General features: G+C 49.2%; 1 protein-coding gene across 2 annotated transcripts in view; it reads right to left on the bottom strand.

Moving 5' to 3' along the window:
• Positions 1 to 1,485: 1,485 nt before the first annotated feature.
• The window catches only part of LOC144146793 (uncharacterized), a 110,727-nt gene continuing 87,834 nt past the window's right edge, over positions 1,486 to 24,378 (bottom strand). For both annotated transcript variants that reach the window (XM_077678726.1, XM_077678727.1), the window contains 2 exons: positions 6,737 to 7,077; positions 1,486 to 4,046 (listed from right to left, as the gene is read on the bottom strand). In XM_077678726.1, coding sequence (XP_077534852.1) covers positions 2,925 to 4,046; positions 6,737 to 6,904 — 1,290 coding nt within the window. In that variant the 5' untranslated portion in view covers positions 6,905 to 7,077 and the 3' untranslated portion in view covers positions 1,486 to 2,924. The remainder of the gene's footprint in view (positions 4,047 to 6,736; positions 7,078 to 24,378) is intronic.

Below are 24,378 nucleotides of genomic sequence, written 5' to 3'. Positions count from 1 at the left end.
CAGAACCAACAGCAGTGTGCATAAATACTTCTATGTTTGCGTGTATTTTTGTAACTTTAATTGTTTACCCCACCATTCCTGCAGCTGTAAGATGAATATGCATCATATTTAAGCGCAAATACCTCCTTTGGCAGGCTTGTAAGCCCTGCCTAATTTGCGTTTGCTTTTGCCGGCCTCAGCCAATCGTACAGCTGATATGACATCTTAGATGCGTTGCAGTAAATGAGCTAGTGGGTCATTCCCTTTTTTCCTAGTTATATAACTTATTTGAGCAAAGTTCGCGCTAAAAGTGGTGTCAGTATGATTCTAACGAGGCAATATTTCGAATGAACCAAACTTGGATTTTGTCTGCCTGGCCCCTTTAAACCTTGAAACCACGGAGTAAGAATGCCATATTTTAGGAGGCGAAACTTTCAGTCCACCGGGCGCGGGCGAGCGACCACGTAAGGCCCCAATGAATACTAACGGGGCCTTTGTAACTTCGCCGCTGCGACGGTGAAGGAGAGATAGCGGCACCTGACGGACGTAATTCTTGCTGCCACATTTACTCTGTGGCCACGCCACGTAACGAACGGATGGGCAGCGGATCCAGTTCCTTCTCCCGCAACAGATTCCGCTAGCTTATCCTTCGCCATGTGCTTGTGACGCTTTTATCCGCCCCAGGAAGTGACGTTTCCCACGCCCCTTTCTTGTTTGTCGCTTCATGCTTAATATTGACGAAAAGCAACAAACCAAGCATAACACTAACTACCAGTGTGAAGGATATGCTTAGCTACTGTGTTCTAAATTAAACTGTTCATCGAAGAAGGTACCAGGGTGGTTTGAAAAACGAAATCTTTCTAATGCAGTACGACAGGGCGTATTATCCTGCAATCAAAAACGACAAACGCGCAGATATTCCGCTGAGCCAACTACTGTGTTTAACAGGTTGCATTATCCCTTCTCCAACATGCGCTAATAAACGCATAGCGCAAAACAGCGTACACCATTGATGTGGAACCTTATCTAAATGGTTAGGACCCTTATCCCAAATTGTAGTCCCATTAGGTGGGACACCACGTGATGTCCTTTTTTGCTATCTCCGCATTCTCCCTGGGTAGTCAACGGTACGTTTTTCTCTTAAAGTCTATTTTTCATATCTTCATATGCAATAAGCTGTATGTAGTCAACCATGCCTCTGTTTCTTAAAGTCTCTGTTTCATATGTTTGCATAGAATCCGCTGTAGTTCCGTTGAAATTTTGCAGGCGTCACTTACCTGAATGATATCAGCTATGTGAAAATGTTCGCAGTTTGGCAATGCCACACTGCGAGTGCCGGTCAACAAGGACTTTAGTTTATCTAAAGCAAGGGTGCAAAAATACTCATTGTTATGATACAGGGGCCCAAATACGGTGGATTCACTGCTCGTACGTTCAGAGCCACCATGTCTTGAGGGAACGACACCGACAAGCTCAGACTTGAAGATTTACAGAGCCTATTAAGTCTGCTTTATTTTATTTCATTACTAGCATCATTCGAACAAGTCCAAAAAGGAAGTCCACTTTCGCAGCAGCCCGAAACGCCGCTGCGTCAAGTAAAAGTAACCAGAAAATAACAGTCACGCTGGCGAGCAAAGTTCCGGTGGACACGGTTCAAGTTTGCAGCGTCAGTCGCTTGAAGTGGTCGTTAGATGCTGGCAGTGGCAACATGCTCGGCGCTCCTCTGCTCCTTCGTCTCGCAATCTTCATTGTTAAGGTCTGTTGTCCCGACCGCGTCGTCGGGTGTTAGCTCTTGCGCATTTTTTCACCTACTGTCCAACTCGGATTCAACGTGGTGCCTTGCTCTCCAGGCAGCCTTATGGTAGCCAGCTGCCGGACGTGCTCCTATATGCACAGCTCAGTGTCGCGGCGTCGACAAGACCTGTGCAATAAGTACTACGTGCAGCGTTTCCTTCCGCCTTTAAAAATTATTTGCAGTAACACTCTTCTTTCCAGGGCACTTTCAACAGAGGGCGACTCCTACCGAGTCCTTGCAAGTGCTGTACGCGGGAACAGAAGAGTAGTACTTGTCTTCAGCGTGATAAACACGCCAACTCTTAATCCTTTCCTTGCAGTGAACTGTCACTAACCATGGAGATGACGTCAGAGCGTGGTTAACTTTTGTGTATATAACCCTGCGCCAGGCTGTTTTCAATTTATAAGCACCATCCTCGAAAGCTCTTTTCATCGATCCTGGCAGGTCAAGGCGAGGTATTTTGGGAAGAAAGTGTGGCGTTGTTCAGCATATAGCCATTTTTTATACCTACAAGGTCGATTCTGCATTCGATTCATACTTAAAAGGTAGGTTTTGCATTGTCCCATTTGCATTCAATGAATGCAAAAGAGAAAAAAAGCTGTTTTGCTGCTTCATCTAGTTTCGACGTTTCGCTTTCTCGCATAGCCCATAGGCGTACTTTCGCCTCGACGTGCTGCAAACCAAAGTGAAATGTATCAAAGATTACAACTCGTCATACGTCATGTCTGTAGACTTGCTTAAAACATGCCCCTTTTTGCCGTCAAATTCTGTACGGGGGGAGTGGAAACGTGTTCACGCTACTGAAAACAATCCATAACCCAACCAGGCCCTCGCAGTGGCGGGGCTACCCAGTACTTTCAAACTTTCGCTTAAGACAATAGAGCTTCGTAGCACGAGAGAAACGGATCTCAGGAAATTGAATCTGTTCTCGGGGAAGGCATACTGACGACACTGACTTTGCACGATACATGCATCCCCGGCACACTCTACATGACTCGTACAAGTTGATACTTGTGCAGCTGAGAGCGGCAAAGGACTTCTTTCTTCGCGAAGGCACGCTTCATTCATGGCCACAAAGTCGTCTTTCGAACGCCGGCACCTGAACCTTGTGTTCTCTTAAGGGACACGAGTCATTACAGAGATGTAACGCTCAGAGGGGCAGGGCCCTTCGCGTTGTCGGTTCCGCAAAGCTGTGCCTGTAATCCCTGCTTCTCTTCTGGAGGTGCCTCGGAGCTTCTGGCTGCTGGTGAGGGGTCCTAGAATCCAAAGGCATCGGCTGCCTCGGCGTCGCCAACTGTCGCTGGTGCGGCAGCTGATGCTGCTGAGACGCCGGTCTCAGCTGTGGCACTTGTCCGTTCCGGTAAGGCTGAGGAGTTTGAGTATGGCGTGGCTGCGGCTGCTTCTGCGGCTGCTGCGATGTCAACGGGTTCTGGCCGAAAACCGCCGACGCCGCTGGGAAGGAAACCGGCCGACGAGTTCGGCGGTGCTGCTGTTGCTCCCTCTGGTGCGACGTCCACTCCTCGTCCGACGACGAATCCAGCTCGCGTGGGAGCAGCTCGTCGGAGCCGATGCCGCTGCTCGACTTGGAGCCGCCCTCTGGTCGCGACGAAGTCCTCTTGCACACGGTTCCGTAGTCCCTCGGCGGCAGCAGAAGAGGACCGCGTGTCGGGTTGCTCAGCTTCTCGCGCAGCTCCGCGGCCAGAGACGCGTACAGACTGGCCATGCGGTCGCCTCCGGACGACGTCGCTGAACCGACCGAAGGCTGGCTGCGAGCTGCGGGAGGAGCCGCCACCACCGGCCTCCTGGACGGAGCGGTTGCCGAACCGCCGTCCTCGTCTTCTTCGACCTCAGAGACATCGCTACGGTCCTCGGATCCATCCTCGGTCCTCCCGTCGGACGGCATCCTCGGAGGGCCCGGGTGGTGGTGGTGATGGTGGTGGTGGTTGTGGAACGAATGTTCGCGCAGGAGGCCCTTGACGGCGAGTCGGTGCTCGATCTCTCGGAACTTGGTCTGGTTGTCGGGCCGTTCGACGAGCTGTTGCAACTGCTGGCGCAGCATGGACGCCGTCTCGGGCGAGTCGCAGCGGTAGACGTGCACGTGGACGGGACAGCGCGTGACCGGGTTGTACAGCAGCAAGATGCAGCAGACGAGGTCGCCGTCCTGGTGCACGCACGTGACTGCGTGCTGAGGGATCAGGTGCTTCACCTGCTCCATCTTGCCCCGGGCGCCGCGCGCGATGTTCTGCACCATCTTGATGCCCTTGCCGCTGACCTGCGCGCAAACGGGAGGACGCGTGGTGAAAATCGGGTGGTTTCGTGCATGAAGTCTTTTTGCGCGGTTTTTAAGAAAGAGTGCGCATAAAATATGAGGAATTCGGTAATTTACCTACGGCATTAATACGCATGCACTATTTTAAGCCTAGCCCTATGCCGCGAAACCTCCCACGGTGGCATCACTCAGATACAAAAAAAACCTCAACGCTGGACCACTATTGAAACAAGACATTGTCGCTGTAGCTGATATTACAAACTACAGCGCTTTGCTGAAGACATACGCATTCTATACAAGGTTAGCAACATGGCTTAGCAGTTATATTGCTCTGCTATCACAAATTCTTCTTGTAATCTGCTACAAATCTCGGAAAGCGCCAATTGACACGCCTGCGATCGATCCCGACAAAACAGTCCATCACTGGTTCTTCTATTCTATCCGTGCTCCCCGTCTGAGAGGAAACAGCTCTCGCGTGTTCTGATAACGCTGAGACGTTGCTCACTTCCTCAGGCGACACGTCCAGTATTCCAGTCTGGCTCGACATTTTCACGGACGACAATTAAGATGCTCCTCTACCTAATTGAGTCGACTGAGCTGAGTGGCCCTCCGTTAGCAAAGTAAAATAATGAGCAGTCAAACGTTTACGGAGAGCGCCGATATTTACGAGACGAACACACAATGAAGGATACGAAATGGAACTGTTGATGCGCGGCCAACTGACCCGACACCAAGCTTTACTGAAGGCTTTTTGATGTCTTGATGCCTTTCATCACACATTGCATCGTCCTTTTCGCGTCGCCATCCCATTTCCCTAGTGCTAAGTATCGAATAAGCTGTTGCGATATATGCAGCTAATTCCCATTTCCATAGTGTTAAGTTGCCTTGTTAATCTCGCTGCTCTGCATATGTGATATACATAGCAAATTCTGAGCATCGCATCGGGCGTTGACCCGCGGCTGACCTCCAGGGGAACGAGAGTGTGACGGAATTCCTCAACCTGTTGCGAACTTAACGAGTTCATAAGGGGAATTCCTGCATAACACTTAGAGCGAGTTGAACCGCGACACACGGACAACTGGGATCCGTAAACACACAAACCACTCTTTTCCGTAAGCAGGTACTCCACCTCGGAGCGAGATATAGGAGCGGACTTTGTGGCGTAGTGAGTACACATGCACGTACACATAGAACCAGGGGTGCTGAAAAGAGAAGGGGGTCAGGGGTCTCGAGCCCCCCCCCCCCCCTCCTCCCCCCTTATCTTTTTTCTTGGCACGATTAGATAAAGCATGGATTTCAAACCAAGAAGAATTAACTGGGTGGAGTGGCCTAAACCACGAGGCTTAATACGACTGAGTCATTTGGCCAGAAAATAGAGTCGTTACTTTTCCCCCAATTGGTCGTGTTTTTTTTTTTTTCTCGCAATTTGTTACCGACACGTTACGATCACTAGAGTTTTATTGTTCCTGTAAGGAGTAAATGATTGCCTTCCCATAGTTTTATTCCAGATGTCGATTGTAGACGTGTGAAGGGCAATATTTATGCGAACCACGGAGGACGACAGGGACGAGCGTTGTCGATTGTAAGGATGTCGATTGCTTGACGCGTGAAAGCACTCACTTGTAAATGCAGCTAGAGGGCCACGTAAAGGGTGTATTTATTTTTTTACCTGGCCAAACGAGTGGTAACCTTAATTATAACACCATGTGGATTTTTGAACATTATAAAGGCCTATTACTTTAAATGAATAGTGTTTTATTTGAGATTCGCTTAGAAAAGCTGGGGCCGTTCCTGCGAAAAATACTCCGTTTCAGATGCCGGAAAAAGCCATCATCATCGTCGTCGTCGTCTTCGTCGCGCCGACTTTCTTAAGCCCCCCCACCCATTTTCAACGCCCTGTCGAAGGCTCTCCATCTGGATGTACAGTCTTTGTCAAAATGTTCTAGGGCATGCCGAAAGTGAACAGGCCGCAAAAAAATACAATGTACAAGCTTACGTACCGAGTGAGGCTGAAACTTTTTATGCCGGATAGCTAGAAAAAGCACCTTATACTTTCGTACTGTCATAAAATAATTTTGTCACATTAAAAGGTTAAGCCAATTTTCTTAATTATTTGTGGTCCGGAAGGCTTAGGATTTGCCTAGAAAATCTTGACAAAGAGTGTACATCGCATTCTGTGATTTAAATTCGTCCGCGACATTTCCTTGCTCACATAATGAAGTTATCATTAGCGCGAACAGCAGAAAAATAAGCTCTGTACGGCTTATACGACAAGATGCGGCTTCGGGAAGTCTTTTGCTAACCCTAAAAAGACAATCTATCTTTTGAAAGAAAAAAAAACTTCCCATATGGCCATTCGACAAGCTTTCCCTCTCCCTCGGCTTGTTTCCGCTTGGGCTGTTCAAAGAAAACCCTGCTCGTCAAACTTGCCTGGGCAGTAACGTTTCTAGTTGGGTGAGTTGGTGCATGGCAGAACATCACAGCTCAAAAAACATGACGCAAAAAGGAAGCGACGAACACAAGGCAGAACGTGGCAGTGAGCGGGACAACTTAGACCCACTTTGTTTTAACTCAGTTTAACAAACTAAACGAAGCTTTATACTATGGCAACATGTTCATCTCAAAGCACGGCAGTGAGCCTAGCGAGTATTTCCAAGTGTTCATTCACTTCTTAGGACCCCTTGGACGCTCACCTGAAGGGTGACCTTGGGCGGTTCTGCCTCTCTCTCTCGCTCCAGCAGAAACCTCAGCACAGGAGCGATGTACTCGACGCCGCGAAGACCCCGGGACTCCTTGGCTCCCAGGAACCAGACGTAGTAGGACTGCTTCTTGATGTCCCTGGCGCCCCGACGGAACGCCATGGCGCTCAACCTCGCGCTGCGCGCAGCGCCCACCAGCAATTCTTCACGACCGCTACTCCGAGCCGCTGCTCACAACCGCATCGCCTCAGCCGAACCCAGCCACGACGGCTACATCCAAAGGCACCGCGAGCGTCCGCTGAAGATCTCCAATCCCTGGTGGAGTTCAGCTCAACCTGCAATCAGAGAAGAAGAAGAACGTTGGAAAAAATGTGGGCCACCCGTCGTCGATGACATGTGGTTAACTGGCACGCATGTTGCTACACACGTCATTCGCTTTTACACTCCCCGAGCGTTATTTTGCCGCCCCTTTTCACTCTTTTTTATGTATCTAAACGCGGGCAGCGTGCGCGTCCAAGGTGTCGGCCGATAAAAAGGTCGAGGCCTGTTCAGCTCAGGTCAAGGGTCACGTCTCCTCCCGCGAGTCACGACCGTGCAGACAGCGACCCCGTATTGTGCGGTGGCCTCGACGGTGGGCTGCGTCGGCCCGAAATTGGAGTACACGAGCAGTAATTCACAGCCCTGTACAGCGAAATAATGGAGCGCGAAAAAAATAATCCAAAGTTGCTCCGACGTATACACTGCGTTCCTCTCCGCCCGATGGCGAACCGTAACAAGCAAAATGGTCAGTGACGGTCACGATCCAGAGAGCGAAGCTATGAATACGCAAGTCCCGACACCCGCCGCTTTTTCAAGCACGCCGAATTAGCCTGATTAATCATTGGAACTGCAAAAGAAATGTAGGCGTTACTTAAACTGCCAGGCCTTTGAGGGGGATAGAAAAAAAAGTTTGTTATCAGCCCAAACTCGGGCATGATGAAAGGACAGCCAATAAACTCTTTCGTGAGAAGAAATTGGTCTAATTGCCGGCGATTAGTAGTCTGTGAGTAGAATCAGCTCAGCGCATGCGATTCTGCAGCCTGAATGTAGACTTGTTGAAATGACACTTCACTCTCTAAAGTATACAGAGCTCGATTCTAGTCAAAGAAGAAAAACGAGTGTAACACAGAGTTAAAAGCAAATAGTTCTCCAGCACAGCTCTTGAACGGGCCGCGTGGGTTATCTATTTACAGAGCAGGATTGCATGCATACGCTTCAGCGACGGCGTTCAAGACTCGGATCGTTCCAGAAACCTGCACGCTCCGACCACGATGCGGCCACAGACCGGACAGGGCGAGGAGCGCCTGGAATCCGGCTCCCTGCTATCACAACGAAGGCCGCCGTGTTTCTTTTTCTTGCCTCTGTCTTCTCTGCCCCGTTTTTCCTCCCCGTTCACTTTTTTTCTTTTTATGCATTCGCGCCGTTTTAGTATTCATTCCGTCGCCCACTTTCCAGGAGAAGAGACGAACGTTTCCGTTGAGCAGGCTGGTGCCAGCGAGGTCCGATCCATTATTCTGGGGCTTTGCGGTCCCTTGAACTAGTTTGCGCTCCGCAAGAAACTCCAGTGCCACAACTAGCAGCCGCGTCAACGGAGCCTGGTTGGATTGCAGCACTTGACAGCGTTCGCCCGAATGTACGGCAGGAACCTCATTTCATCCCACTCTAGCTATCAATTGTCAATTCGAGAAGAAGGCGGCGGAACTGCATGAAGCGATGAAGTAAGATCATGGTGATGATAGTGATGGTGACGAAGACAACGACGTATACAAGAAAAGGCAGGAGCAGTCCATGGCATCTTTCTTACCGGAAATAAATTAGTACTTTAAGGACCTAACGAATTACAATAACTGATTTAGCCCTGGCCAATCTCCCCTTGTGGGTACGTGCCAAAAACATTACAGGCCTCGTCATCATCATCATCATAATCATCATCATTGGCCAGAGCTTAGCGCCTTTTGGACTTTCTTTGCCCTCTCTTTAACGCCTGTCTGAAAAGCGGTACAATGTAAATTTCCTGAGTTTTGCTGTTTCGTTTATCTGCAAGTCCCCTCGAAAGAGTCTAACGCAAAGTTTAGCAGCAACAACTTACATGATCTAGCAGATCTAGCCTAAATGTACCGTGTGTCTCGGTAACAATGCCTGTGCAAAGCACCGATTTCGCCGCTGTCATCAACACGCCACAACTCCCACCAACCTCATTTGGGATTGCAATATTTCGGGTATACAAAAAGCAGCTGTGCTTTGAAGCAGACACTAAACGCTTGAGGCAATAGTAAGAGCGACAATGACGATGGCTCGCACGATGCCGCTGTCGCAACGTTTTGCCTAAAGAAATGACAAAAACTATACCAGTATGATGTTCCATGCTCAAACCACGGGCGCATTGACACAGCTTGAACAAAGCAGTCTGTTCAGTACAACTTCGTATACCACTGTTCGAATTCACCTTGGCCGTAGTAGTAGTAGTAGCATAAACGTTTATTTGCCATAAATGGTAAAGGAGCGGAGGATGATCTCCTGCGTTGGTCTTGAGGTGATCGCCCCCTTTGGTTGGCGTCCCTAGTCCGGGATGCCATGGCCTGCCGCAGCACGAAGAGCCCGGTTCACCAGACCACGCTGGTTCTCCAGGACCGCGCTGGTCAGCACGGTCTCCCACTGCTCCGGTGATGGCGCCAGGACCTCCGGTAGTTCCTTGACGCCCTTACACTCCCACACCATGTGGTATAGGGTGTTGGGCGTTCCGCTGCAGAACTGGCATTCGAAGCTGTATAATGTGGGGTACATCATATGCAATTGTGTGGCATGTGGGAAGGAATTTGTCTGAAGTCTTCGTAGTTGTGTTGATTCTTCTCTGGTGAGCTTTGGATGTGGAGGTGGGTATTTCCTTCCGTAGAAAACGAAAAAAAAAAAAAAACTTAGGCCAGCCTAACTGCATCCGCATCGCGAACGCTGATGTTAACAGCGAAGCCGCCTGGCGTTCCCTAATCGCAAGGCTAAGCTTAATAGAACTTCTCACAGTCAGCAGACCGTTTCCCGTTCGCTCCAATTCATTTTTTTTTCCGTGCTCCACTGCTCGCGCCATCTACTGGAACGTCTTGTTATATTTGAACTTAGAGAACTGCCACGAGGGGACGCCGCGAACACTTTTTGCTTTTTCGCGGCGTATTTTTTTTTCTATCAGAAAATCAAGAATCCATGTATTTTTTAATTAAAAGAAGAATGCGAATATCACTTACGTATTGATGTCTTGCCTGACATATGCTTAATATTTTCTGTTTGCTCAACAATGTTGACAAGTATAAACATTGTCACGAGATTTAGTTTTGAGAAGCTTTGCCTATATAAGCGAAGTATTCTCTTAATTTGCTGCACGTGTGCTTGGTGCTTGCTCTCCTTCACGCTAGGCTATGCCCTCTCCACATAGCTGCGACCGCGTTACATTTCGTCCTAGGAAAGCCTCAACCAAGACTACGTAGCCCGAAGGACTAGGAATCATATAAGCTGTGTTACCCAAGTACAGCTTTGTCGGCCCCACAGTCTGCCTTGTGTCCCACCTACTTTCGTACCAACTTGCCCGTGCTTCTATTATAACAAACCCGGCCTGGAGTCATGGCATCGTTGGTTTAGCTGGACACGACCCACACGAAGGCGTTCCCCATCACAGACAGACAGACAAAGAACTTTTATTTTTGGTCATGAGGAATTACGTTGGGGTTGCAGTTGCGGGCCGCACCCACGCAGGGACAGTAAGGCCGTGGCCCTCCGTCCTTTCGCAGGCCCTCTGGACGGCCAGGAGTTGAACAGAGAGGTTGCCGCTTTTGAGGGCTTCCTCACAATCCTCTTTGTACCTAAACATAGCTTCGCGTATTGCAGGGCATTGCCAGAGCATGTGATCTAATGAGCAATACGCCTCTCCGCAGTCCGGACAGTGCGGGTCAATGTTGGGCGCAAAATTACTAAACCTGCCCCGCTAAGGGAAGGACCCCGTCTGAAGCATTCTCAAGGCCGACGACTCAGACCGAGTAAGCGTTGGATGAGGGGGTGGGTAGATCCTCCGAGAGAAAAGATAGTGAGTTGCGACCTCGTCAAATGTTATAAGGGGATCCCTGAACCCCTCAGCGCCCCCCCCCCCCCCCCCCCCCCGCCCTCCTTCGCGAATCTGACCGCGGGACCGCCGCGGTCAGATAATCCTCGCGCACGGTCATGGGCCAAGTCGTTGGCGTTGGAACGTCCGGATGGACGTTGGTCCCCTTATGGGCCCGGAACCATTTGATTGTGTGATGTTCAGCGGGCCCCTCGCGACCAAGGATTGCCGCAGCCTCCCGCGAGATCGATCCCGAGGCAAATGCTCGAACCGCAACCCGCGAGTCCGCAAAGATATTCGGACGCAGTGGGTCGCAGTTACGGCAGTCCTTACAACGTCGTACTTTCTATTGGATCATGGCAGATTGCCTGCAGAGCTCAGCGTTATCGCTTATGAAGCAGTCAATGCACATTCGTATCTACTACAGCGGGCGGTCTCGGCATTATCACGCAAGGTTCCCTCAATACCGGCGGAAACCGTATTCAACCCCGACAACCGTATTTAATCCGCATTACGATTCTGCACTGAACGACACGGTTACGCTCCAGCGGTAAAGCCCAGGGCATCCGTATTCTCCGCCACGGTCATCCAGATACTCGTACTTGGAAAGCGCCCGCGAGAAAAGAGAATTAATCCGGGCCGAGGTCGTCGTGACTGCGGAGACGACAGGGCGCGTTGTTGATGCAAAGCACCATGGCGACGCTCCCAACATCCGATCCCTCGATGGGCTTACGCAGCGACACCGTCGGGTTCGGAAGCCGTCGCCTACATACTCAATAGAGTCGCATTATACATACCGTGAAAAGAGAGACTGAATCGCCTTGCTTGCTTCCTTCTCACGTAACGCTTTCTTTTCGAATACAGTTATCTCTCCTTCGTTGCCTAAAGGTCATCGTCGAATTTTCGCTTAGCGTCGCGTTAACGAGATGCGGGTACCGAGTATAGCACGCGGCGAGCCTTTGGAGGTTCTGTGGTGCCGCTCTTCCGCCGCGGGCAAGCATTACGCTTCCGCTTACTTTACGGCGCTTCTTTCGCACCGAAGAAGCGCGCGTTAATGAAGGCATGCGAATGAGGCCCGCGATAAAAGTATACAAGAACTAGCGGTGCACGCTTGTCGGCCTTTCCCTAGCAAACACGGCTGTGATATACTCTCTTTCTCGCTCTCCATCTCTCTCTCTCTCTTCATTTCCCTATCTCTGAATCGTGAATAGCGGCCTCTGCGGCGTCAAGTCACGCCGAAACGTGCACGGGCCTGCAGTATACGCAGGGTACAGCGCGTGAGAGCGGCTCTCCGTCGTCTTCTTTCTCGCCTCTCTGCTTGCACCGTGCCCTTCTTCGCACTTTCCCATCATCTCGCACCAAGTTTGTTATGCGGCTTTCCGTTACTCCGCGCTTCGCTCGGGGAGTACAGGCCCGGTTTGAATACTACTTCGGGCGTTATCTCTATTATTTTTTACAGTATTTTTTTACTTTAACAAACCCGAAATTCTTGGTCTGCCGAATCAGTCGGGCATGTTGCTTTCCTGCATGCCAGTTAGTAGTTATCGTATTTTCGCGCGCATAACCCACCACTGCATGTAATCCGAATCCCCCCTTTCAGCCCGCCGGAAAAGGAAAAAAAATCTAACTGTAAGGCGAAAGTCACAATTCACTAATGAAATTCAGTTGTTAGAGTGCGCTCGCCCTTGTTTTTTCTTCCTTGTCCTTGTATGTTTTGCGCAATCGCTGCCATGGGAGACTTAGTAGTGTTACTGCGTAAGAGTTTCACGGCACAACGCGCATTGCCGTGAAGCTGCACTAAATAAAAAACCCAGCGTATTATCCGCACCCCTACATTACCACTGAAATATTCGCATTTTTGGCGCGGGTTGTTCGCGCAAATATACGGTACCTGTCCACTAGGAATGGGTGTTCAGGTGGTTGGTGCGGGAAAAAAGGGCGGTGGGGTGAGGGGAGGACGGAAACCGGATAAAGGAAGTGCGTAAAATAGAGGGGCATATTAAGATGCTGACAAAAGAAATAGCGCAGGGCGCCGGGAGGATGTGGAACGCTCCCTCGAGCTAGCCGCGAGATTTACAATCCAAAGTTATAAGCGCGAATACGCCGATATAGGCACAGGCCCCCTTTCACGCAATGGGACAACCTAGGCCCGTCACAAAAACAGGGCTGCCGCCTCCGATAAGAAAGATGCGAGCCCAGGCCCGAGACTGTTGATACTAGTCCTCTAGAGTTTAGTGATCCTAAGCTGCTCCAAAGCAACCCGAAGTAAATTCACACGGCCTCCTCTTAAGTTACAAAGACATGATCAAGCAGCACTCCGCAAGATCCAAATGAACGCTTTTTCCGACCCAAATACCCGAAGCTGTGCCCCAAGTGCAACAAATTTCAGCCACCCTAGTTCTACAGTGCGGCAGAATGGTGCGGCCAAATCCACAAACCCCCTCTAACAGAGGAGCATCGGAGTGAGGTACTGTCTAGCGCCGACTGCGACGAACAGTACCGTGGCCAGAGCAGCCACCGGCGCCCTGAAGACTGGAGCCTATACGGTAGGGGCGCCCACCATGTCGTAACAATCAACAACAACAAGTGTAATAAAATCCTCTCTCTCTCTCTCTCTCTCTCTCTCTCTCTCTCTCTCTCTCTCTCTCTCTCTTTCAAAAACACCTTCAAACACCTTCAACTCTCAGACTAGTCTGCTCAACACACTGACAAAATGAATGACAGCTAGCAACTTTTGGCGCGGCTAAGTTGTGAGTTGCTATGCATTGATGGACTCTGTAGTCAGCTGCCGTGTACATTGCTCATAGAAGAAAATGCATTCGTTATTATTTTTTATTTAAGCAAAAAGCTTGTTCTTCCATCGAACCACACGCCAGTTTTCTCTCACAGATTCGCTTAGGTGTTGGTGCGTGTGGTTGCTTTGTTGTCGTATGAGAGGGAATAACAAATGGCGGAATCCGTGTTTTGAACTGTGTTTCCATATACTAGTATAATTAAGCATTGAGGACGCGCAAGCACATTTAACAACAGAGTCGCTACTGCACGCCGCCGCAATCATGTATACGCAGAGAACAATGACCGTATTATGCGTCTGCCGTGCACTGCAGGTGTTTCCTCTATTCAGCTCAGTGAAGGATACTGCAATGCCTTCGCACGCAAAAATCGCTTTCAAGGATCTTTTCAACTGGAAGCTCGAGTCGAGGAGGAATGCAGAATACTGGGGTAAGAGCATCAAGCTCCACTCCAGGCGCCATAAAACATTATAAAAAGGAAATAACTGACGCCGGTGTAACCCACAACGCCAAGGCTGCCGTAAAAAACAACCCCGCGCGCACGCGAACCAACCAATCCCGTCCGTACCCGCAGGCTCATCATTCAGCCGGCTTATATCGCTGCCGTTGTGGAAGGCGCTAAGCCTTTTCGAAGTGCCAATAAATCTTCGAGAAGCACGCTTCCACTGTGTAAGACTCTACGGTGCCTGCGTGTTCGCAAATGGGACTCGGCCATCGGGGGAAATCACGTACGGGAGAAACGGAAGCATGAGCAGCTGAGCTTGCGAAAGCAGCGTTAGAAACATTCAGTGTTCGTACACTTGTAGGCTTGAATATGCAGGTGGGCATAATTGGTAGCTTCCACGGACTCGTCGTGGTTGACCGAACACGGCAATGTGCAGGAAGGGATAATTATCTCGTCACGACGAGGCGAGAAACGTGAAATGGTTGGTGCGCATGCGCGGTTTGCGCCGCGCTTATCACAAACACGAAGTAGGCAGCGTGATCGCTGTGAGGGACGCCGCGAAGATTTGATTTTTGCATTTGTTTTGCACGCAGGCCGTAAGAAGCTGGAAAGGGCGAATTTGGAGCAGAAATATAACCCATTATGATACCATCTTGGGCTAGTTGATGACAAGATACAGAAATATGTACTGCACACATTTGAATATAGGACGGACGAATGCACACAACACTAGCGCTCATGTTATGCGCATTTCTCCGTTTTTCGTCCAAAACTATTGCCGTTCATATTTCTGCACTATACCAGAATCTTTCTTCCATTACAGTACCAGCATTGGCCAGGAGATCACGTTGTCGTCACAGCGAGAGAAAATGAATGACCAATGGACGACTCGACAATGGACTCATCATCAACTGTATCTACACATCAGCAAGGCTATGCATGCTAAATTTTCACGTGAAAGCCTGAAATCATTTGTGAAATCATTCTGCTGGCGATAAAATTCACACCTTGTGTTTTAACACCCCTTTATTTATTTTAACTTACCTTTTTTTTTTCGCTTGCATGTCCGTTTGTCTGCTTTCAAGTGTAACCCGAACTAGGGTACAGTTGATAAATCCAGTGATGCTGCCTTCATGCCTGTTGTGTGGCGAAAAGGGGGCGCGTCTTTCTGACAACATCGCCAATATCGTCGCATGGAAGCGCACAGCACTGTCTGTCGCAACCACATTTCGCGACGGTGAATTACTGGGAAATTAACCAGTGTTGTTCGATAACCTTTCTCAATGTAAGCTCTGAAGACTTGCGACAAGCTCAAGTTTTGGCGTTTCTGATAATGCTGCCTTTGTCCACAATCGCTTTAGCGTACGAAAACCTTGACTAAGGTCTATAGTGATTCCTCGAGCTTAGTTTACCTTGGATAACTCATCGATGACCTCGCAGACGAACAGCAGAAAATATGTTTGGGGAATTTTTCTGTACGTCTGTTGCCGGCATTTAATAAAGTCTTTTTCACTCACTCACTCACTCACTGCGCGTGAAGAAATGAACCACGGTTAGTAGGTATACATGTACGCAGCACCTGCGTCAAGGCAGGCCGATTCCGCTCCACAAACTTGGGTCCGTAGCAAACACCACGACGGCCAGCGCATAAGTAGAAGAAACTGGCTGTGGCACAACAGAGGACGCTATAAAGCGCTAGACACATGTACGATTGGTACACGCGATTCGTATGCGACTTATCGTTACGACTGTCACCACGACTAGTCGTACGCGTGAATTTGAGACACATGACCCGATGCGCGCATGCGATGCGTCGTCGGCGTCGCTCCGCCCACAGTTTTTGCTCCATGGTCAACTACGACTATCGCTGAGCTGAATTTGTAGATTCCGCGCGTTCAATCGCAAAAAAATGGATAAAGCAGGCAATCGTGAAGCGTTTCCTGCCTTCGGAAACAGTTCGCGCACACGCCGGCCGCGCCTGCCAGCTCGGACACTCAGCGGCTCGAACCGGCGCAGACCACGGTAGCAACCGCTTGTCGCTGCTCTTCTGAATCAATCTGATCGTTAAAATGAAGTTCCACATGCGAGAAAGTAGGTGTTAGTGTGGTGAAAAATTGTGCTAGGGATTGTTATCAGGGCTTATTTTAAAAGCGGCGATCAGATGTCTGCCGCGATGCAAGCCTACGCTGACCGGCCGCCGCGGTGCGCGGCGGGCGGTGCGCCGACCGGTCGAGAGATGGCAATACCTGCGCGGAAGCATCGAAACAGGCTACGCAGATGTTCAACTACGACGATCGCTGAGCTGAATTTGTAGATTCCGCGCGTTTGTTCGCAAGAAATTGATAAAGCAGGCAATCGCGAAGCGTTTTCTGCCTTCGGAAACAGTCCGCGCACACGTCGGTCGCGCCTGCCAGCTCGGCACACTCAGCGGCTCGAACCGGCGCAGACCACGCTAGCAACCGCGCTTGTCGCTGCTCTTCTGAATCAATCTGATCGCTAAAAAAAAGTAGCTTATGCGAGAAAAGGGATGATAGTGTGGTGAAAAGTTGTGTTACGGATTGTCATTCGCAGTTACACAGATAGCGGCGCTCAAATATCCGCCAGGATGCTAAGCCTAAAGTTTCCAACACCCGAGCCGACCAGAGCAACGCACGCCGGTTGCGGGGGGTTGGGGCTCAGCGGGCTCTCATTGGCTGTGGCCTCACGACGATTGCAACGATGGCACGACTGCATCTGGCTTGCCAGACGCACGTCGTGAGCCTCCTTCGACCAGCGATCGACGCCAAAACAGGTCCGAACGATCAATCGTAACTATCAGTCGCATGCGAATCGCGTGTACCAGTCGTACATGTGTCCAGCGCTTAACCCACAGAGTTATAAGCGTACATGTTGTTTCCGCTGCAGTAAGATTTGCGATCTCACGTTGGGGAAACCACGACAGAACTCCAGAAACGGAACAGATGCTCCGAAAGATTGAATGCAATAGGCAAACGCCGCGTGCGGAAACGGTAACGTTCAAGCACAGAAAGTGCGCGTAAAGGAAATACAACGCCAGAGAAGAAATCAGGACAAGAGGCAGACGTGCCAGGCACAGAAGCAGGAAGGAGGCAAGAACGCGCTGAAGGGTTGTAATACACCGTTGCTAGACACCGCCAGACACGCTTGAACCAGCACAATCAAGACGACAAAGCTTAGTAAGTTGCGTTCTCGCGGTGAACATTGACCACAACCATCCGGCTTTAAACGGCTCGCATCTCGATTATTGCCAGATGTCTGGCAGCGCGCGAGACTCCTAAATGCCTCCCGTGTGACTCCCAGAAGACTCCCAAGTTACTCCCAGGCCCTTTTGCCTGTTGGGTGAGCAAGCTAGGACACCCCACACGTTGCTACCATAAACCATAGCGGCTTATCGCAACCGGAAGCGTCAGATTCGACACAGCCAGATATATATACACCCTGGAAGAAGCGTGCCCAGCAGGTGCGAAGAACACAAGGCAGAGCCCACGTACGGCCGGCAATGGATGGTTACGTAGATATATAGACCTACACGCGGTGCGCGGTAGCACTTTCTCAGAGGTATAGGCATCCGATCGCGGCCGAACCCGGATGCACGGGGGTCGCTCGCGTATAGCAAGCGTGAGGAGTAACGAGCCCCCTTAGCGTGCAACGCCTGCTCCTGGGCGCAGCGGGACATGATCGCGAGACGCTTCATTTATCGTGTCTTACGCGCGTGCTAAGGCATCGGCGTGAAGTCTTCTGCCCGGGCTCCTCTTATCCAGTGGCGCCATCGGTGAAGGACTTGCGCAACAGAACGAGCGCAACACGAACACAGGCGCCGGACTGACTGTGATAAGGAATTAGGTCTCTGCGTCAGCCATATATCTCGAATGAAGGTTCACATCGAGCGGGCAAAGCGTGAACCCGTTTCTGGAGTCGCCATCCTTACCTGCGCATTCCTATGCTGACCTTATCTTTGTTGCCTAATACTTTTTGCTCGCCAGAAAGGACTCCTTTGTAGCGAAATTTAATTCACGTACAACTGGGCTGCCACTATATATGTTGCGTAAAAAGATTCACGGACGATCACCTTGAGGTGCTACGACTTACAGCGGCAGCTATACACGTATGGTGATTATAATTAGAGAGCGAATTCAGGCAAATGCGAATTATTTCTCTGCGCTCTTATCGGACCATTTTCATATATGAGCATGAATTAGAAGTTAAGAAGGGCTTTAATGGTGTTTTTATAGTGCCTCTAAATGCCTAATTTGGCGTTTGTGCCTCAATGCGTATAAATGCCTATAAATGACTATTTCCAATGCCTAGTTTCAATACCGGCGACTACATCAACACTTTATAGAGTTAAGTTTCGCTTTCGGGTGTAGTTTGAGATCGTTATTCACATTACCTGGCAGCATTGACTGTTCGAAACTCTACAGGGTTCAACTATAGTCCTCCAGTTCAACCAACTGCCGGAAAACAATCGCTAGCACCAGTAGAATGGGATACTCATTCTGAGGGACAAGAGGCACAATTTCGAAACAAAAAAAAAACATTTCATGATGGTGGTAGTTTGCGATTGTTTCACCAATTTTCACAGTGATTCTTAAACTACATTCCGCGTGCTCTCCAAGCAGATATCTTCAAACATGTGCAATCGCATCGTCGTTTCTAGAAGCGTACCAAAATCCAATTCTATTTTTACCGCAACGGTAGACCATCCGACACGCCTTTGTTGGTAGGTCACTTCTATGTTGGACAGCCAACGGCGAAGCATCAGTGTACAACTTCATTTCCTTACGCTTGAAATTCACACTGCCGATGGGCTACAAAACGCACTTTTCCATCGGAAATCTGTTGGGCTGCTAAAAACCTTCCGAAAAACGCTCTTGAAGTTTGTGGTTGTAGTTTTTTACAGGGTTGGGACATCTTGACTGCTCATTTCGGAAATCGTTGTACAGTTGAACTTCGTTATAACGAACGCTGATGTAGTGAATTATGGGCTATAGCAAACTAAATATGAAGTTTGTTTGGTCACACTTCATTTCAATGACACTTATTCTTTTATACCGAAAGTGAAACTGTGAGAGCCGCGCGCGCTATAGGATACAACGAACAAATAGTTGATTAGTAGGCTGATAAGCTACTTGGAAAAACTCCCGGCGTTCGAAACCGCAGAAATAGAAAAGGCCGTTTTGTACTTGGACACTGTGGAAAACTTCATCCTGTTCAGTGCTGTGAATAGCCACCAGACAAACATCACATCCTTCCTCGAAAAAATATAGGAACACAGGCCTGTTTTGTCAAATGAACTTCGTTCTGTTGTAATTTTCCGTATCACGTTCTGGTTCATCCAGCTTCATATGCCACACGAAGAGAGATAAGGGTTACCTTGTTTAAAGTAGGTTAGAACATTAAAATAATGCGTTTTTGTACCAACGATTATTGCGGGAGCCAGATTACCGGTTGGCTTGAATCGATTTTTAGCTCTATTGTTGCAACGAATATAGGGTATAACGAAATAAATTACTGTCCCGATGGTATACTTCGTTATACGAGATTCGACTGTATATGAGAAAATTGCTCCTGTAAGAGCGTAATGATTTTTTGATAGATCGTGGTCTCTATTGCGTTTATTATTTGTGTCTGCTTCCATTGCGTCGTTATTCAATTGTGTCAGGCAAGACGTCAACTAAACTCGGGTACAACTTGAGAAGGACAGCGGAAGCTGCCGCTGAGCCTCATATCCGCAGCCGGCTACGCCTCTTGGCGGAGCAAAGCACACATTGTTGGGAGTATTTTGAACATGACGAAAGTCGTTTGAGAGATTTTTCAGGTTTAATCTGCTTATAAATTGCCGCAGCGACGACAACCAAACTACTAGAGAAAAAGCGGGTGATAGGTCGCAGCAAGCGCAGTCCTTCTTTCAAAACGCGTTCCCGCGGAAATCCTGGGCCGCCGTTTCGGCGGAATAACACCGCATGAGCTATTGTCGCTCTTAACTTGTACCTGAGTACAGCGCTTTCTTAAGGCAATATTCCCAACTCTTGCTTACTCTTTTTCATGCCTGTTTCACCATATGCGACGCTCGCGCAAGCGACAGCGGTCATTGAACATGGATGTGAGCACTGAGCTAGTTGAATTAAGCCAGTGGATCGCCATTAGTTCAGCAGTTTTTGGGGACAATTGAACGGCTATTCTCAACTGTTGGCGCCCTTGTGCCGTCATAAACAATAACAATTTTGGTTTTCCTGTCGTAAATTAAGGTCGCGGCGCACGTTAAAATATTAGCATTTACGTAAACATTTATGGTGTCTATATTTCCGACTTCGGAAGCTTCAAACGTTGTTTAGCCTGCTTTTTTCTGGCGCCTAAAACGCGCTTCTTGAATGTCTAAAATCGGGCCTCTTGTGACAATGTCGCGAGGGGACTTGCGATACAGCGCGGCTACGCACCGGTGTGGCTGGGGCCATGCATTGGCAACTGGAGATGATGAACGGAATGCTCAACATGTCCGGCGATTCCGGACGAAACAAAGAGGAAGATGAAGCTCAGAACCTGGTTGGTATTCGCGAGCATACGAACGTCAACGAAAGTGAGATTGTATAGCGAAAGACGCCACTCTTCAGTTTGTTTCCCCGTAAACAATATCCCGATTCTCAGGAACAAATATTCTTGCTCTGACGGCTATAGTCGACGCTTTGTAGCAACCACAAATAAATTTGGAAGACGACTTGGCTGGGGAGAGCCTGCAACATTGTGCAAACGCAGCATATACATTCCGGCTCCTAAAGCGTTGCTCAATACCCCGCAGACGGTCATAGGCTGTGGGTGTGTGGCACTTTGGTAAGCTCCAGAGTATGCATACAGGATTCAGGGAGGGAGGGAGAGAGAAAGATAGGAAGTTTATTTTTAAGTAGAATACAAATTTGGGCTAGTTGGTACATTACGACTGCAGGGATATTACGACATCAGAGCATTGGCCAAACGGGCCGATGAATCAATGATCGGCTGAGGAAACATGCTAGCAGCCTTTGCACTTTCACCAGCAGCAACCTGGCCACCCAATGCAAAGACTGCACAGGCTGCAAAGACTGTAGGTCACGCTTCGAAGCCCGCAAAGTTATCAGGCGTTGGTACATACGAACTAACGCCGAGCCGTTGAGTGAGTGAGTGAAACACTTTATTAAAGACGAGAGGCCATAAGGCCCTACGGGGAAGTGAGGATGGGAAGGGGGAGGAGAAAGCGAAAGGTCACAATTCACACAATGCACACAGTTCTAGTCTTGGGATCCAATTCACAGAAGGCACAGTTCACTAAGTCATGAGTGGCAATGTCGCTGTTGACATCGGACGTGGATAAGTAAGGTCAGTCCGAGAGAGTCTGTGTATGCAGGCACTCCCGCGTTGCCAAATCCCTCTGCTGAACATAAACATTTCCAGAAGTAAGTTGACTTGTAGACTGAAAAATACGAGTCTTCCCAAAAGAGGTTTCGCGAAAGAGGATTCATGCATAAAGATTCCCGAAACAGGCTTCGCGAATTGCCCTGGTATTTCCTGCGAAACTGGTATACAGGGAGGTCATCTACAAAAGCAATACCTATGCGTGCCTGTGTGGTAATTGTTCTGGGGCAGTTTGCCGTGCAGATACGCTAGTAAAAGCACCATGCACCGTACAGACGCCAGGGCATGTTGCTGCGTATGCGAAAAGCCAACATTAAAGTAATTTTGCTCTTAACGCCGGCATCATTTCTCGTTACAAATGCTGCGGAGGTCTCCCAAGAACACCCCGCGGAAATTTTAGGTACCTTTAAACATCAGGTTTCTCACTTTAATGAATACCTACAGCTGCGCCTTGGTGGCGACCACTCCTACTACAAGAGCGGTCCATAAATCGCGACACCCCATTAAAGCGGGTCGCGAAGAGGAGCGTGGTCCTTGGAGCCCGCGTGGTATCCTCTACAAGTTACAACACATCGTGTCGCCTCCACTGCGGCCCGCAATATATATGCCAACGAGAAAAAAAAAAAAAACTCCCGCCGTCTTGTATGACCCGGCAACTACGTCGCGGCGTACACATCCCGTCATAATCTTCGGAACTTTATTGCGGTCAAAATAGAGAAGAGGTCCCGTGTCTCTCGTTTCCTTCCTGACTAGAACAAACCTGTACTGTGCGCAGACACACAAACATGTCGTTTCGCCACTTTCAAGCCCGCGCGAGCGAGAGGCACTCTATTCATGAAGACGTTGGTGGCGCCAAAAATACCGCTCTCGGCCTCCTACCGAGACGTTCCGCGTGTATGCATCCGGCTGGATGCTATTATGGAATCTACGTACTCCGGGTGAAACCTTTCTTTCTCCCATCTACGAATGAGCGGCAGGTGAGGAGCTCTTCGGTGACGGCTTGTGTGCACGTAGGCGAACGACTCTATTTTTACGTCGCGGATGACGTCTGTGCATTTGAGCAAACAGACGAGCGCGAAAGACGTGCCACTTTTCTTCTGCCTCATATACAATACGCAAAGTAATGCGGAAGTTGGCGGGCTGGTTCGCACTAACGGTGGCAAAAATGGCGAAAACAGGACAAGAAAAGTCAACAGAAACAGCGCTGGAATATGCCACAAAATGTCATCAAGAACACATAAGCCATGCCTGTATGCCTATTATGTAGCGCCAGATGTGTTTTCTCCTCTAGTAGCTTCTGTCGCTCTTTTGCTCTTAGTTTTTCATTGATTTCATCATTCACAGCACAGTACGTTGTGAGTGAGTGAGTGTGAGAGGGAAAGAGGTTTCCAGCCTGCATCCCATATGTATCGTAGGGAAAGAAAAGGAAGGGGAGGGGGTAGAAATATGGGTTGAGGTAGCCGTAGAAAGGTGGTTGGGTCAGGAAAAGGATGGGGTAATGGGGAAGAGAAGGTAGATGTATCGGAATATGTAAGATTTGTTTGAAAGACACTTGAGGCGTTTTAAATGCAGAGCATTTCTTAGCCTCGCCTCTTCCTGCGTCGGACGGTGTCAACAGTTCCGCGTCCGCAGCAGGTGCGCCTCTCCTTCCCTCCTCTCTCTCAACAGCAGCTGGCGCGCGCATGCGTCGTAGTCAGCCCGTTAGCTCCGTCGCGGTCTCGGCGTAACAGGTGCGTGATAGCAGCGCGGTGGGGCGTGGAAGGGCGCGCGCTGCTTGCGCATGCGCGCTCTCCCCCCCGTACTGCTGCTCTACTGCGCGAGCTGCAAATATAGCGGCTAGCGGTCGCTCGTGTTTCAGTCACTGCGTTGCTCCTTCCTTCCTTGGTTGACGCTCGTGCCCACGTTTACTCGTGTCTGCTACTCCAGCATCACGGAAGAAGCGATGAAAGCAACACTGCCTTTAATCAGTACTGAGGCCCCAATGCTCTGCATTTACTCGTGTTCCCCTCGCGGGAAGGCGCGGGAATTTTGTTTAGGTATGGTGGCTTGAATTTATCTGTCCCATGAACCATGCCACGCTTTCTTGCTTTGTGTTTTTCTGCTTTCTTTAGCTGTTACCAGCCTGATCTTGACTGTGTATGCTCTTAAACTGAATTTTTAGAACACATTGTTATCCCTCCCAATGTAGTGCCCTCCGGAACATTAGTATCTAAATAAATATAATAGCAATAAGCAATCCACGACTTCCTCCAAATAGAGAAAATTTCGTGGATTCGCGATGTTGCTCCCCCTGAATACACAGGGAGCAACATCGCATATTCACAAATTTCTCTCTATTTAGAGAAACTCGTGGATTTGAGGAGAACTTCGAGGAAAAATTTGTGGATTCGTGATGTTGCTCCCTGTGGATTCAAAGGAAGCAACATCGCCCGTCCCAGTATCTCACCGCATACGTTCATTCCAAGCGCTCTCCATTCCCTTCACGCCTGACGAGTTAGGAACCGCCAATACGAGAAATTTCGGATACGAATTGAATAGTTCTTGCTTTTCTATTCGTATTCCAATAGAGCATAACATATTCGATGTCTAAGAACATTAGGGAAAAAATACGATCTTCACGAATATTCTGGCGGCCTACAAATATCAGCCCCCCTTTCGGGAGCTGCAATGTAATGTAGCCCCGCAATTGCAGACGTCCGACAACAAACAACGCAATTGTGCGTTTCGCATTTTTTTTAGGAAGTGCATTAAGTACTGAGAAAAGCACACTGGCTGTTTCATTACATCAACGAAGGTTGTTTTGCTTTTTCAAGTAATCGTATTCGATTCGAATAACGTTCGAAAGTGTTTAACACCCCTGCTGAAAAGAAAC

Source organism: Haemaphysalis longicornis, unplaced genomic scaffold, assembly GCF_048455015.1.
Source record: "Haemaphysalis longicornis isolate Haplotype H1 unplaced genomic scaffold, Haemaphysalis longicornis Haplotype H1 scaffold_7, whole genome shotgun sequence".
Taxonomy (NCBI): Eukaryota; Metazoa; Arthropoda; class Arachnida; order Ixodida; family Ixodidae; genus Haemaphysalis; species Haemaphysalis longicornis.
The sequence above is the reverse complement of the archived record's forward strand: the minus strand, read 5'-3'. Positions and strand labels throughout refer to the sequence as shown.